Raw genomic sequence first — 14,168 nt, 5'->3', positions numbered from 1 at the left:
TAGCATGAAATTCATGTGGGGAGGGCGGGGAGGGATCCCGCAGGGATTGGGCCTAACCAGCAGTCGGACATCCCTCTCATCTGGGACTACTGGCTCCTAACCACTCGCCTGCCTGCCTGATCTCCCCTAACCACTCTGCCTGCCTGCCTGTTGCCCCCTAATTGCTCCCCTGACTGCCTGATCACCCCTAACCACCTCTGCCTGCCTGCCTGATCGCCACTGCCTCTGCCTGCCTCATGCCCCTAACTGCTTCCCTGCCTGCCTGATCGCCCCTAACCACTCCGCTTGCCTGCCTGATCACCCCTAACCACTCTGCCTGCCTGCCTGATGCCCCTAACTACTCCCCTGCCTGCCTGATTGCCCCAATCACTCTGCTTGCCTGCCTGATGTCCCTAACTACTCCCCTGCCTGCTTGATTGCCCCTAATCACTCTGCCTGCCTGCCTGACCGCTTCTAACTGCCTCTGCCTGCCTGCCTGATGCCCCTAACCGCTCCTCTGTCTGCCTGATCGCCCCTAACTGCCTCTGCCTCAGCCCCCGCCACCGCAGCTTAGTCCGGAAGGACCTCTGGGATTTTGTTTGGCTGTCCGGTCTAATTAGCATATCATGCTTTTATTAGTATAGATTAGCAAAGAATTAGTAGAGGGTTAAGTATAATTTTCCTTCAATATTAATTTGATTTGTAAACTGGAGAGTCTGATCATTATAGTAGCAAATGAAGCCAGAAAATATTAGCTATCAGTTATACAATAGGACTGTTTGTACTCAAAAAATATCTCAGATGCCTTGTCCTCAAACCCATGGTCAAATGCTATGGCCTTCTGTCCAAAAGCCCATTTTCCCCACACAGTCCATGTGATTCTCCCCATGGCTGGGCACTTGCACTCCTGCTGCCCCAGGATGACTTGATTTCTGAGTCAGCCTCGATCTAAGCACAGCTTGGTTCTAACTCAATTTTCTCCCTTTTTGGCATCAACATTCTCTACAACCCTGTCATTTTGGGATTCTATAGTTCATTATGTTTGTTTTTTGTCCACCAATATAATTGTCAGTAAATAGGAACCTCTCTGAGGCTCAGTTTCCTCAGCTGTAAAATGGAACTCTAGCCTCAGCATTATACAACCGCATGTGCACTACAAGAAACATACCATGCAAAAAGCATTTCATCGCATCTAAATAACTGTTTTCTTGTTTTTTAAGGTTTATGCCTGGCCTTCTTTCAGTCTTCCACAAGCACAGTCACATCCCATGTCCCAGTGTGTGTTCTAAGGTACAAATCCAAAAAAATCCATGTTCTGGACCACTGACAGCAATTCGTCACACTCTAGCTTCCAACTTGCTCAACACGTAAAACAAGTACTACCGAAGGAGCTGCAGGGACACAACCTCCGAGGTGCATGCTGTTGGTGATTACTCACAAGGAAGCAACCTTACTGTCAGTTTTATCTTGTCTTCTCATCATTGTGACTCAGTCCCTGCTGTCCCCATCTCCTCAAAGTATGTGGTTTGGTGCTGGTCTGGGAAAGCTTTACCGAGGTCCTAACTGCCTAGCTTGCTCAGTATTACCTTCTCCGAAACCTAACACTGGGTATGTGCCATAAAAAGCAAAGCAAAACGAAACCTGTCCAATCTTAACTATCTTAGATAATTCTATTTGGATTTACCACAGAATTAAGTCAAAGAGTACAAGACTGGTCAATAGTACAAGTCATAGTAAAAACCTTAAAACTGATAGAATGTTTATGTATTTCACACAAATAAATTTTTTTTCTATAATCCAAAAGAAATATTCTCTAACTCCATACCTAAAGGAGACATTTTGAAATTCATAGTACTTTCAATTCAAGGGCCATACACTTGAAGAGAATTCTTAATTAATACAGAAGTGTTCCTTGTTGGTCCTTCTGAATAGCATCAGAAGGCACCATTAAAACAGAATGATTATTATTTCTATAATATGTTTTCTTATTAAGAGTAGATAGAAAAAATGATGATGAACTTGCATCTCTACTTTTAAGTTCTCTTCTACTGTAAATCCATATTACTGCTCCAAGGGCAGCTTACCATAGAAGAAAGACAACCTCAAAGGTTATGCCAAGGATCCGACATAAAGAAATAAACTCTTCAGTCAACAATGTGTCTATAGCAATTTGAAAAAATGTAAAGCCAGGAAGAGCCTACATCTGAGAAGAAGACATCATTCTCTCTGTTCATATGAGCAAAAGTGATTCTGAATCACGTTTGGCCTTGTTTATGTATGTATTCATCTAGCAGCACTGTCCAACAAGGTGGCCATTAAACACATGGAGCTACTTAAAATAAGTTAAGTAAAATTAAGTAAAATTTAAAATTGAGTTCCCCAGTCCCACTAGCCAAGTACTCAATAACTGCGTGCAGTCAGTGGCTACCTCACTGGGTAGCGCAGATACACCACATTTACATCATTGCAGAAAGCTCTGGTAAGTAGCGCTATGTGGATTAAAACAGTGTCTCTGAAAGGCTAGATTACAGACCTACTAACTGTCATTCACTCAGGTTTTTAAGAGATGTAAAATTTGATAGGTAATACAGTGCGTGGTCTTTTTAGGTAGGGTAACCACATCTTTTTACCTGGGACCCTTCAGTCCGCAGGCCAGCACTCTATCTACTCAGCCAAACCGGCTAGGGCAAGGGTAACCACATCTTGGCTTTTCTACAACAATTCTAGTATAGCTTGTATTTGTATTACTTGCAATAACATGACTCATTAAAGGTAAAAGTAAATGGTACAAATTAAATTATTTCAGTAGGACTTTTTATATAAATAAATAGACAGAATCCTTTGTCATACCCTGGTCCCAAATGTTGATGCAAGAAAACAAACAAACAAAAACAACCCATTTATATGGTGAGTGTAGCCAAGAAACTGCTCCTGAAAGACCTCTCCTTTCTCTAAGTAACTCTAGGTACCCCCATGCCTGTGCTGTCACTCACCGGAAGCTTGGGGCGTCTGAGCTGGGTGGAGCGGCGGGGCCGCCTCCCTGCTGACACCTGCAGGGAAGAAAGTAAACTCTCTGCACCACCACTGGGACTCCAACTCCCGACCACGTGGCAGCTCCTTGGCTTTCGACTGTGTCCAGGAGCGAGTCGCTCAGGGGCGCTTGAGATGAGCAGGGCCTGTGGGTCCAGTCTGTCCTCAGGGTGGGGAGACTGCACAGAACCTGGCCAAGACACGCAAGGGAAGATTTCATTCCGACTCATGATGGCACACACTAACAAATAATGATATTCTTAGGTAATCCCATGATGTAAATGCAGACACTAAAGGAAAAACGCCCAAGGTTACCTAGAAGAAAGTGGCCGAGGCAGGACTGAACCAGAACACCTGTCTCCAAAGTCCATACTCTTAACCACTAGGCTATACTACAGCTTCATTATCGCTGTTGCTGAAAACATACTTCATGAAGTTGAAGCAGTAATACACTTTGAGCCATATTTTAAATTGATTAGAGAGTTCTCTTTTTCATATAATTCCCTCCAAACACTCATTTTTTAAAAAGTTTATCACCTATATTGTTTAAAAAATTGATTTTAGATAGAGGAAGAGAGAAAGAGAAAGATATTAAGAAACATCAATTAGTTGCCTCCTGCATGTGCCCTGACCAGAATTGAACCTGCCACCTTCTGGTGTATGGAAGGATGCTCCAACCAAGCCAAGGGAGATTCTGCTTGATTGCACTTATACAAAACAGGGTGAAAATCTGTCTGCTTTTCTATCTTTCTTATATTCCCTCATGCTGTCTGTCACTCCCAGCATTCCATTCAGTGCTGAATCAAGTAACATGGCGACCTGAGGCAGGTGCACTAGGAGCCACAGAGCTTGGAGGGGTCCCAGGAGTGCACTTCATGCCTACAGCAAGGGAAGGATGGTGGTTCCCTAAACTCATCTTGGCAGATGATCATGGCTCAGGGCCAATAAAATGCCCAAAACAATCTCCAGTTTATAATCTCAAGTTTATGCAGCTCTTTTTATCCCAAGTGATACAGATATTGTGAAAAAGAAAAATGTATTTTAATAAGAAAAGAAGGCTTAAACAAAAATCTTAGGTAATTATAAAATGAGAACAGAAAAAAATCAACACTTATATGTATATATATAAAAGGCTAATATGCAAAATGTCCCCTCAGGAGTTTGACCAGGAGACTGGGAGTTCAATAGCTCGCTATGACGTGTGCTGACCACCAGGGAGTGATGCGGAACGAAGGAAGGCCCCGGTGGGCAGCAGGCAAAGGAAGGCCCCATCGGCCCTGATAGCTGGTCAGGCCTAGGGACCCTACCTGTGCACAAATTTCGTGCATTGGGCCTCTATTAATAAATTAGAATAAATATTAAAATTACATAAAATACTATAAAATATCACAACTAAATACTGAAATGAACTATAATTTCTTTAGGCACAGCAATAATACAAGATGTTCTAGCATATATATTAGCTGAATATTTGAAGTAAGACCAAAAGTAAACATCTTCCCTTATAATCCTTTCAAATATTATTACAAAGCATAAAACGTCCAAGCCAAAGAGAGTTACCTTGCTTTCAGGTGAATTATTTGTTAGACTCTTAAATCTAAACATCTGGGATAAGGTGATGTTTCTTCTTGGAAGGGGTGTGTCCCCAAAGCGCACTTCATGTGTTGTTCTTGAATCTTCTTTGGCAACAACTTTCTTACAGAAATAAGTATTCAGAATAACAGGGCAACTTCCATTTGGGATAATAAGCTTTTGCCTGGAAAGGGGAAAAAATACAACAGTTTATTTGCAAACCCGGATTCTCCTTATGTTCTTGCAAATCAGGAACACAAAGAACAATGACTTGCCTGCTTCTACAGATAAAAGCTGCCCTCACATACTCAAGAGTGACTGTCAGTGGGTCTACTTTTACTTTTCCAGTGAAAGTTCTGTGTCAGGAGAGGGGCTAGTGCAGCTGTGGGCAAACTACCGCCCGCGGGCCGTTTGAAATGAATAAAACTAAAAAAAAAAAAAAAAGACTGTACCCTTTTATGTAATGATGTTTACTTTGAATTTATATTAGTTCACACAAACACTCCATCCATGCTTTTGTTCCGGCCCTCCGGTCCAGTTTAAGAACCCATTGTGGCCCTCGAGTCAAAAAGTTTGCCCACCCCTGGGCTAGTGCCTGGGCTTCTCTCAGATCCTCCTACTCTGGTAGAAGATGGCCTTAGGATTCCTCAGGGAGAAATGCAGGGAGTGAGCAAAGACTATCAACAAGCTCAAAGAATTAGCCATTAAAATAAATGCTATTAATCTCTTAACCAAAGAACTTATATGCAAATTTGAATAGCCCAGGGACACAGGCAATAGTGTGGTGAAGGCCTTGGGAGGGGGCAGGTGTAATACTTTCAACAAAAAAATTTAAACATTAAAAATAAATAATAAATGCTATTTACAAATAACACCTTCATACATTCTGACAGGTCTAATCTTTCAAATACTGTATTTTTCTGTGTATAAGATGCTCCCACCCCAACCCCCGTTTCCAACCCAAAATTAAGAAATCAATATTTTTTGCCCTAGCCAGTTTGGCTTAGTGGATAGAGTGTTGGCCTGTGGACCGAAGGGTCCAGGGTTTGATTCTGGTCAAGGGCACATGCCCAGGATGTAGGCTGGATCCCCAGTAGGGGCCATGCAGGAGGCAGCCAATCAATGATTCTCTCTCATCATTGATGTTTCTATCTCTCTCTCCCTCTCCCTTCCTCTCTGAAATCAATAAAAATATATTTTAAAAAAAGGAAATCAATATTTTAAACATATTGCTGGTTTTCCTCTTAAGGTCTTCTTCTTTTTTTGGCATCTTAAGGAGTTGTTCTTTCTGTTTTTTCCACTCTCTGATCATACCCTTAGTGGGAGGAGGTCCAAATTGTCTCTCTGCAGCTCTATTTCCATGCTCTTTTGCATAGCTGATTGCATTCAGTTTGAATTTTGCAGAGTAAGATAATCGCTTACTGGTATTTATCTTTTTATTTTTTAACATCTTTATGGGCTCAGAACACCCCAGTCCCTGTTGCATCTGTGCACTCTCCACCTCCACCTCCAATTACAGCATCAGCTGACGTCAGTAACAATAAGGCTCGTGATTGGAGGAAGCCTGTTTGACAAGGTATGGGCAGCTAAGCACCTTCACAGCTCCCTCCTCAGCTAACTTCAGTCTAACGATTTTAGAGAAAAAAAAACAGCGTCTTAGCCCTGACCTGTTTGGCTCAGTGGATAGAGCGTCAGCCTGAGGGTCCCGGGTTCGATTCCGGTCAAGGGCATGTACCTTGGTTGCGGGCACATCCCCGGTGGGGGGTGTGCAGGAGGCAGCTGATCGATGTTCCTCTCTCATCGATGTTTCTAACTCTCTATCCTTCTCCCTTCCTCTCTGTAAAAAATCAATAAAATATATTTCAAAACAAAACACATAGCGTCTTATACTGGAAAAATATGGTAACTTGACATCAAATATCAAAGGAATACACCCAAATGGACCACAGTCACAGACATGCCTCATATTTAAGTAGAGAAGTTTGGGAATATAAGAGACATTCTCCTGGTTCCTTTCAGACATCTGATTTGAGAAGACCCTAACACTTATGCCTCAAAACACAATGCTGCTTAACATTCGGAAAGAATTATGACTTCCACTTCTGGGAAGATGGACTAGACATATGTCCTCCTATTTCTCTCATTAAGTACAACTAAAGTGCCTGACATTAGACATAAATAAATATAAGAAGACACTGAAAGGTGGAGAGGAGGAGGACAACAAGTTCCTGGGTTTTCTTTTTGCCTCTTATATTTCAGACTTGGAACGGAGGAACCTGAAAATCTGGAAACAGTAATGGGTACAGATAGGAAAAGCCTCCACAGAAGCTTAATCTCTTCAACCAAAGGACTAGGGAAGGAGCAGCCCAGTGAAACAGAAAGCTTTCAGAAAACAACTGCTCTCCTCTAGGCAAACATCACAGAAAAACTGTTACCCACCTTCACGCACACCAGCAAAGGGTCAGGGGGAACCCAGACTTCCACCCTCATCAGCTTGTAATAGGGGTCTCCATACCAGTGGTCAGCAAGCTCATTAGTCAACAGAGCCAAGTATCAGCAGTACAATGATTGAAATTTCTTTTGAGAGCCAAATTTTTTAAATTTAAACTATATAGGTAGGTACATTGTTATTTACTTAATTAGGGTACTCCTAAGGCTTAGGAAGAGCCACACTCAAGGGGCCAAATAGCCACATGTGGCTCTCGAGCCACAGTTTGCCGACCACGGCATAGCCCGTGGTGGTGGTGTGAGAAGGCGGGATAGGGGCTTTCATCCCTGCAGGCTTGTAAAGAGTTTCCCCACATACACACTATACTAGTAACAGTGGAGCCCACCTGGACTTCCACCCACACCTGACACTAGTATTCAAACATCCCTCCTCACCCCCCTGGCACAGAATCAAGCAGGCCTGGCAGAATGTCAGGACTTCAACCACTGCCCAGCATTACTGAGGCCACCTTCCACCCTCCAACCTTTTCCAGTGTTATCAGTGGAAGCCAGGTGGGAGCAGTAACAAAGCTCCCTCCCAGCCAGGTTGATGTCAGTGGAAGCCTAGCAGGAAGATGGAACTCATGCTGCCCAGCAGTAACAAGGAGTCCTTTCCCCTTCAGGTACCAATGGAGGTCAGTGGGAATCTGAACTTTGACTTCCACCTGGCAGTAATAAGCAGCCCCTGCTTCTTGTCTCAGAGCAGTACCAGACAAAGCCACATACATAGATTTAAATAAGGTCCAGATGTCAAATACCCCAAATGGACAGGTTGCCATAAAAAGTCACATGTTATACTAAAACAAGGGGGGAAAAATCTCACCTTGAATAAAAAAAGGCAATTACTAAATGATAATGCTGAGATGAAACAGATGTTAGAATTATCTGACAAAGATATTAAGGCAGTCATAAGCATGCTTCAATGAACACTTATAAATGCAAACAAGACAAAAATAGAAAGTTTCAGCAAACAAATATACAGTCTTGGCAAAGAAATATTTTTAATGAAATTTCAAAACTACGAAATACAATAATTAAAAAAACCCTCAATAAATAGGTTCAACAGCAGAATGGAGGGACCAGAGAGAAGAATAAGTAAACTTGAAGATAAAATAATAGACTTTAACCAATATGAACAACAAAGAAAACACAGACTGAAAAAACAATGAGCAGAACCTCCAGATCTGTGCAAAGAAATACAAGTGGGAAAATATAGGTAAGTATAACAGGCTTTTCTACTCCTGTTGTTTTCGAAAATTTATTTGGATTTGAAGCAAAATCATAACACTGTCTGATATGGTTCTAAATATATGCACAGGAAATATTAAGACAATGATAATATAAATGAGGACAATATAGGGATATAAGAAATAAGATTTCTACACGTCACACAGAATGGCCAATTGTTGACCCAGTAGACTGTGATAAGTATATATATAATGTAATGACTAGACTTGCAGTGATGGTGAACCTTTTGAGCTCGGCGTGTCAGCATTTTGAAAAACCCTAACTTAACTCTGGTGCTGTGTCACATATAGAAATTTTTTGATATTTGCAACCATAGTAAAACAAAGATGTATATTTTTGATATTTATTTTATATATTTAAATGCCATTTAACAAAGAAAAATCAACCAAAAAAATGAGTTCGCGTGTCACCTCCGACACGCGTGTCATAGGTTCGCCATCACTGGTCACTAGAGCAACCAATAAAATAGCTATAAAAAGAGATATATACAAAAACATAAAAAAATTAAGACAAAATTCTAAATAATGTTTAAGTAACCCACATGAAGCCAGGAAAAGGAAAGCAGAGAAAGGAACAAACAGAGAATAAGACAGAGAAAACAAAAGGTAGATTTAGTCCTAATATATCAATAATTGCATTAACTGTAAATGGTTTAATTAAACCAATTAAAATATATATTATCAGCCCTGGTTGGGTAGCTTAGTTGATTAGAGTGTCATTCTGATACACCAAGGTTACAGGTTCAATCCCCGTTCAGGGCACATACAAGAATCAACCAATGAATGCATAAATAGGTGGGACCACAAATCGATGTTTCTCTCTCTCTCTAAAAAAGAAAAAAGATATAGATAGGATGAAACTAAAAGTATGGAAAAAATATATCATTTAACACTAATACAAATATAGTGCGAAGGAATACTATTACCACATGAAGCAGGCTTAAGAGCAAAAAGAATTATCAGAGACAGAGAGAGATATTAAATAATGATGAAAGGGTCAGTCCACCAAGAAGACATAGCAATCTTAAATGTGTGTGCACCAAACACCACAGATTCAGAATACATAAAGCAAAAACTAATGAAACTGGAAGGAAAAATCAGCAAACCCTAATTAAAGGGGGAGACTAGAACACCCCTTTCTCATTATTTAACAGAACAACTAAATAGAGTATCAGCAGGTTACAACTGCTCACATAGAAAATTCAAGTAATCAATAAAATAATTCCTAAAACTAATAAGTGAGTTCAGCAAGATCATAGCATAACACAAAACTAATTTGTGTTTCTATGTACTATCAATGAACATGTGGACACCAAAACTAAAAATCTAAATAATTTATAATTGCAAAAAAACAAAAAACTTTTGATATAAATCTAACACAACATGCACATGACTTGTATTCTGAAACTAAAAAACATTGATGAAATAACTCAAAGATTTTAACAAATGAAGAGAACTAAAATTGTCATTATTTGCACATGACATAATACTATATATAGAGAATCTAAAAATTTCACCCAAACACTATTAGAACTGATAAATGAATTTGGTAAAGCAGCAGGATACAAAATTAATATGCAGAAATCAGTTGCATTTTTATACACCAATAACAAACTATCAGAAAGAGAAATTAAGAAAACAATCCATTTACAATTGCATAAAAAAAACTAACCTAGGAATAAACTTGAACAAGGAGGTAAAAGACAAGTACTCAGAAAAGCATAAGACATTGAAGAAACAAACTAAAGAGATACAAATAAATGGAAGTACCACAGATAGAAAGAATGAACATCATTAACATTTCCAAACCATCCAACACAATCTATAGATTCAATGCAATCCCTATCAAAATACAAATGGCGTTGTTTACAGAAATAAAACAAATAATTATAAAATTTATAAGAAACTACAACAACAAAAAGCTACAGCAATCTTGAGAAAGACTAATTTGGAGGTATCATTCTACCTGATATCAGACTATACTACAAGGCTATAGTAATGAAAACAGTATGGTACTGGCATAAAACAGACCTAGAGATTATTAAATAATAGAGATCAATGGAACAAAATAGAGAGCCCAGAAATAAATTCACACCTATATGGTCAATTGATATATAACAAAGGAGGCAAGAACATACAATGGGGTTAAGCCAGTTTATTTCAATAGATTGAGTTGCGTAAACTGGATAAACACCAAAAGATGAAATTACATTACCTTTTCCATCATCTACAAGGAAAAACTCAAAATGGATTAAAGACTTAAATGTAAGACATGAAACCATAGAACTTCTAAAGAAAACATAGACAGTAAACTCTGACATTGCTGTTAGTAATATTTTTTTCTGATATATCTCCTCAAACAAAGAAACTACCACCACTCCAAAATAAACAAATGTTACTGCATCAAACTAAAAAGTTTTTGCACAGCAAAGGAAACTATCAACAAAATTAAAAAAACAACCTACCAATTAAGATAAGATATTCACCAATTATATATCTGATAAGGGACTAATATAAAATTTTTTTAAAAAAACTCATACAATATAACACCAAAAAAACAATCTGATTAAAACATAGGCAGAGGACCTGAATATACACTGCTCCAAAGCGGACATACAGATGCCAATAGACATATGCAAAAATGTTCAACATCACTAATCATCAGAGAGATGCAAATGTCACCTCACACCTATCAGAATGGCTACCATCAATAAATCAACAAACAAGTGTTGACAAGGATGTAGAGAAAAGGGAACCCTTGTGCAATGTTGGTGGAATTGCAGTATGGAGGCCACTATGTGAAACAGTATGCAGGTTCCTCAAAAAATTAAAATAGAACTACCTTATGACACAGCAATTCCACTTCTGGGTATTTATCCAAAGAAGTCCAAAATACTAATTTGAAAAGATATATGCACCCATGTACACTGCAGCATTATTTACAACTAGAGGCCCAGTGCATGAAATTCGTGCACATGGGCGGGGGGATGGAAATCCCCTCAGCTCGGCCTGCACCCTCTCCAATCCGGGACCCCTTGGGGGATGTCCGACTGCCGGAACTGTCCCCTGGTGGTCAGTGCACTCCCACAGCCAACCTCCTGTGGTCCCTCCCCCTGGCCGGCTGGCCCCGATCGGGACTGGGCGAGACGGCCCCAATCGCCGGCCAGGTCAAGGGACTCCACTCATGCACACATTTGTGCACCGGGCCTCTAGTATTTAATAACACCGTATTGCATAGCTGAAAGTTGCTAAGAGAGTAGATCTTAAAGGTCCTTATCACAAGAAAAAAAAGTTGTAAGTATGCATGGTTGACAGATGTTAACTATACTTACTGAGGTGATCATTTTGTAATTTATACAAGTAGCAAATCATTATGTTGTACACCTGACACTAATGTTATGTCAATTATACTTCAATAAAAAATTCAACAGAAATAAAATTTGCAATAACCCATTTGATAATGTTTCTAAAACACTAGAATGATGCAACAAAGATCTTTATTTTCACCTTTAAAAGAAGGAAAAAACACAGTATTTCCCTAACATATACTTTAGGGAATTTATTGCAAACATTACTCTATATTATAACTTAACTAGAGGCCCAGTCCACGAAATTCGTGCCCTGGGGGGGGGGGGGGGCTTGCCCAGCCTGCACCCTCTCCAATCTGGGACCCCTCGGAGGATGTCCGACTGCCGGTTTAGTCGGACATCCCTCTCACAATCCAGGACTGCTGGCTCCTAACCGCTCGCCTGCCTGCCTGATTGCCCCTAACTGCTTCTGCCTGCCAGCCTGATCACCCCCTAACCACTCCCTTGATGGCCTGATTAACACCTAACTGCTCTTCTACCAGCCCAATCGCCCCCAACTGCCCTCCCCTGCCGCCTGATCTTGCCCCCAACTGCCCTCCCCTGCTGACCTGATCTCCTCCCCAACGGCCCTCCCCTGCTGGCCTGATCGCCCCTAACTGCCTCTGCCTGCCTGATCACCCCTAACTGCCCTCCCCTGCGGCCTGATATCACCCCAACTGCCCTCCTCTGCTGGCCAATTTGGTTCTGATTGGTCAGTTTCTATGCCAGCCAGCGTCAAAAGCTCTGCCTCCTAGGCAGCCATTGACTCCTCACACTTCACCCAGATTTGGTTCTGATTGGTTGGTTTCTATGCCAGTCAGTGTCTCTGGGTCTATCAACAGGGCCTGATCAGAAAGGCGGGGCTGGTCAGCAGCGCTGGTGGAGGCCTGGAGAGAAATGGAGGTGCGGCTGCTGGAGAGAAAGAGGCAAGTGCTGATCAACAGCTGCCTCAGAGGCTACAGATCAGACCCTGCTTCTCTCTTCAGGCCTCTCTCCGGGCCTGATTTGCAGCCCCCTCAGCAGTCAGGCCTTGGTCACTGTGCCTGCAGCCGCAGCAGTCAGCGCTGGGTCGCCATAGCAACGCAGCACAGACTGTAGGACTGACTTCCGGTTGGTCGGGCCTCCTGTTGTGACGGACCCAGGGTTTTTACATATTAGGATGTCTTTTCATTTTACTCCCTAAAGTATGCAAATCACCCAAAGAGCAAATTAGACTTGGTTATTCAATTTCTTTTGCACAAAGGTAATAAACCTAAAATAAAAGAAATATATACCCAATTTTACTTAACATTCCAAATACTAACAAGGAATTACAAAAAAAAAAAAGAAGAATAGCTTAAGCTGAGCCAGGAAAAACTTTTCGTAAGTTTATTTGAGAAATAAATAAATAATAATCTCATATGTATATATGCCAAACCTTTTCATTTTTAAAAATAGTTTTTGCATTTAAGAAAAGCACATATACACAATGAACTATAAAAATATATTTAACTAAAACCCTATAAAAGTAAATATTTGAATGTGATTTCCTAAAGGGATTAAACAGTGCTTATTATTAGAAGAATCAGACAAGTTCTTCACACTTTAAGGATTTTATTACACACAAAAATATCGACTTTAGACTGAATAGGAAAGTAACCAGGTAGATGCAAGACTAGTCAGAGGTCATGTTAAATAGGTATTCTCTTCCTCTTAGTTCCAATACGAGCAACTAAAACATTATGTGAAAATACCTGACGTGATGTACACTTAAAACCTATATAATTTTATTAAGCAATGCCATCCCAATAAATTTAATAAAAATATATTGTAAACATTAAACATTCCATTCTCTTAGAGAATGAGGAAAAAGAGATCAACTTAGAGACAATGAGCTTTTCTATCTTTAGGAGTGTTATTGCTGAACGCTAAAGATTTGGGTCTTTGCCAATCCCAAATCTTGTTTTCACACCCCACTACCACCGAGACAGGCTACCCTGAGCATGTGCTAATCCTGCTTTACTGTGGACAAACAGGAGCCCCAAGGCCGCGTGGTACCTGGAAGCAGAATGACAAGTGGTGTGGTCTGGGAGAGAGAAGATGGACCTTGGAATCAGATAGACTTGGGCTTCAAGAAGGCCTGGGTGACCCTGGCCTGCATCTCTCCCTGGGTTTTGTAAGAATTTAATCTAATTATGTGTGTAAAAGAACAAAACATGCAGTCGTCATTGATGAGTATTAGCTCATTTCTGTCTTTACAGATAAAGAAGAAACAGCAGAAAAGTACTGTTTCTCATTAGCTCAATGATTCTAAATACCAGGAAGCATACTTGCTAAAAAGAACTGTCAAAAATCAAAACAGACCTAAGAAATTCTCTCTAGACTGCAGTCGGAAACTTTCCTAATAAAGTGAACAAAGACTAGACCTGGAGTGCATTTTGAGTGGATGGTAAGAGGAAAGTCAGAGAAGTAGGTTTGGGAGGGGTGGAAGATAGAACTATATATAACAAGGAGTATGAATAAATAC

At 40.5% G+C, this 14,168-nt stretch overlaps 1 protein-coding gene across 1 annotated transcript in view; it reads right to left on the bottom strand.

The window, feature by feature from the left end:
- SPIDR (scaffolding protein involved in DNA repair) overlaps nt 1-14,168 on the bottom strand; it is a 256,942-nt gene that overhangs the window by 82,431 nt on the left and 160,343 nt on the right. The window contains exons 7-8 of the mRNA XM_023751910.1: nt 4,570-4,765; nt 2,973-3,199 (exon numbers count right to left, since the gene is read on the bottom strand). Coding sequence (XP_023607678.1) covers nt 2,973-3,199; nt 4,570-4,765 — 423 coding nt within the window. The remainder of the gene's footprint in view (nt 1-2,972; nt 3,200-4,569; nt 4,766-14,168) is intronic.

Source organism: Myotis lucifugus, unplaced genomic scaffold (assembly GCF_000147115.1).
Source record: "Myotis lucifugus unplaced genomic scaffold, Myoluc2.0 scaffold_27, whole genome shotgun sequence".
NCBI classification, from domain to species: domain Eukaryota; kingdom Metazoa; phylum Chordata; class Mammalia; order Chiroptera; family Vespertilionidae; genus Myotis; species Myotis lucifugus.
This window is presented reverse-complemented; position numbering and strand designations above follow the sequence as displayed.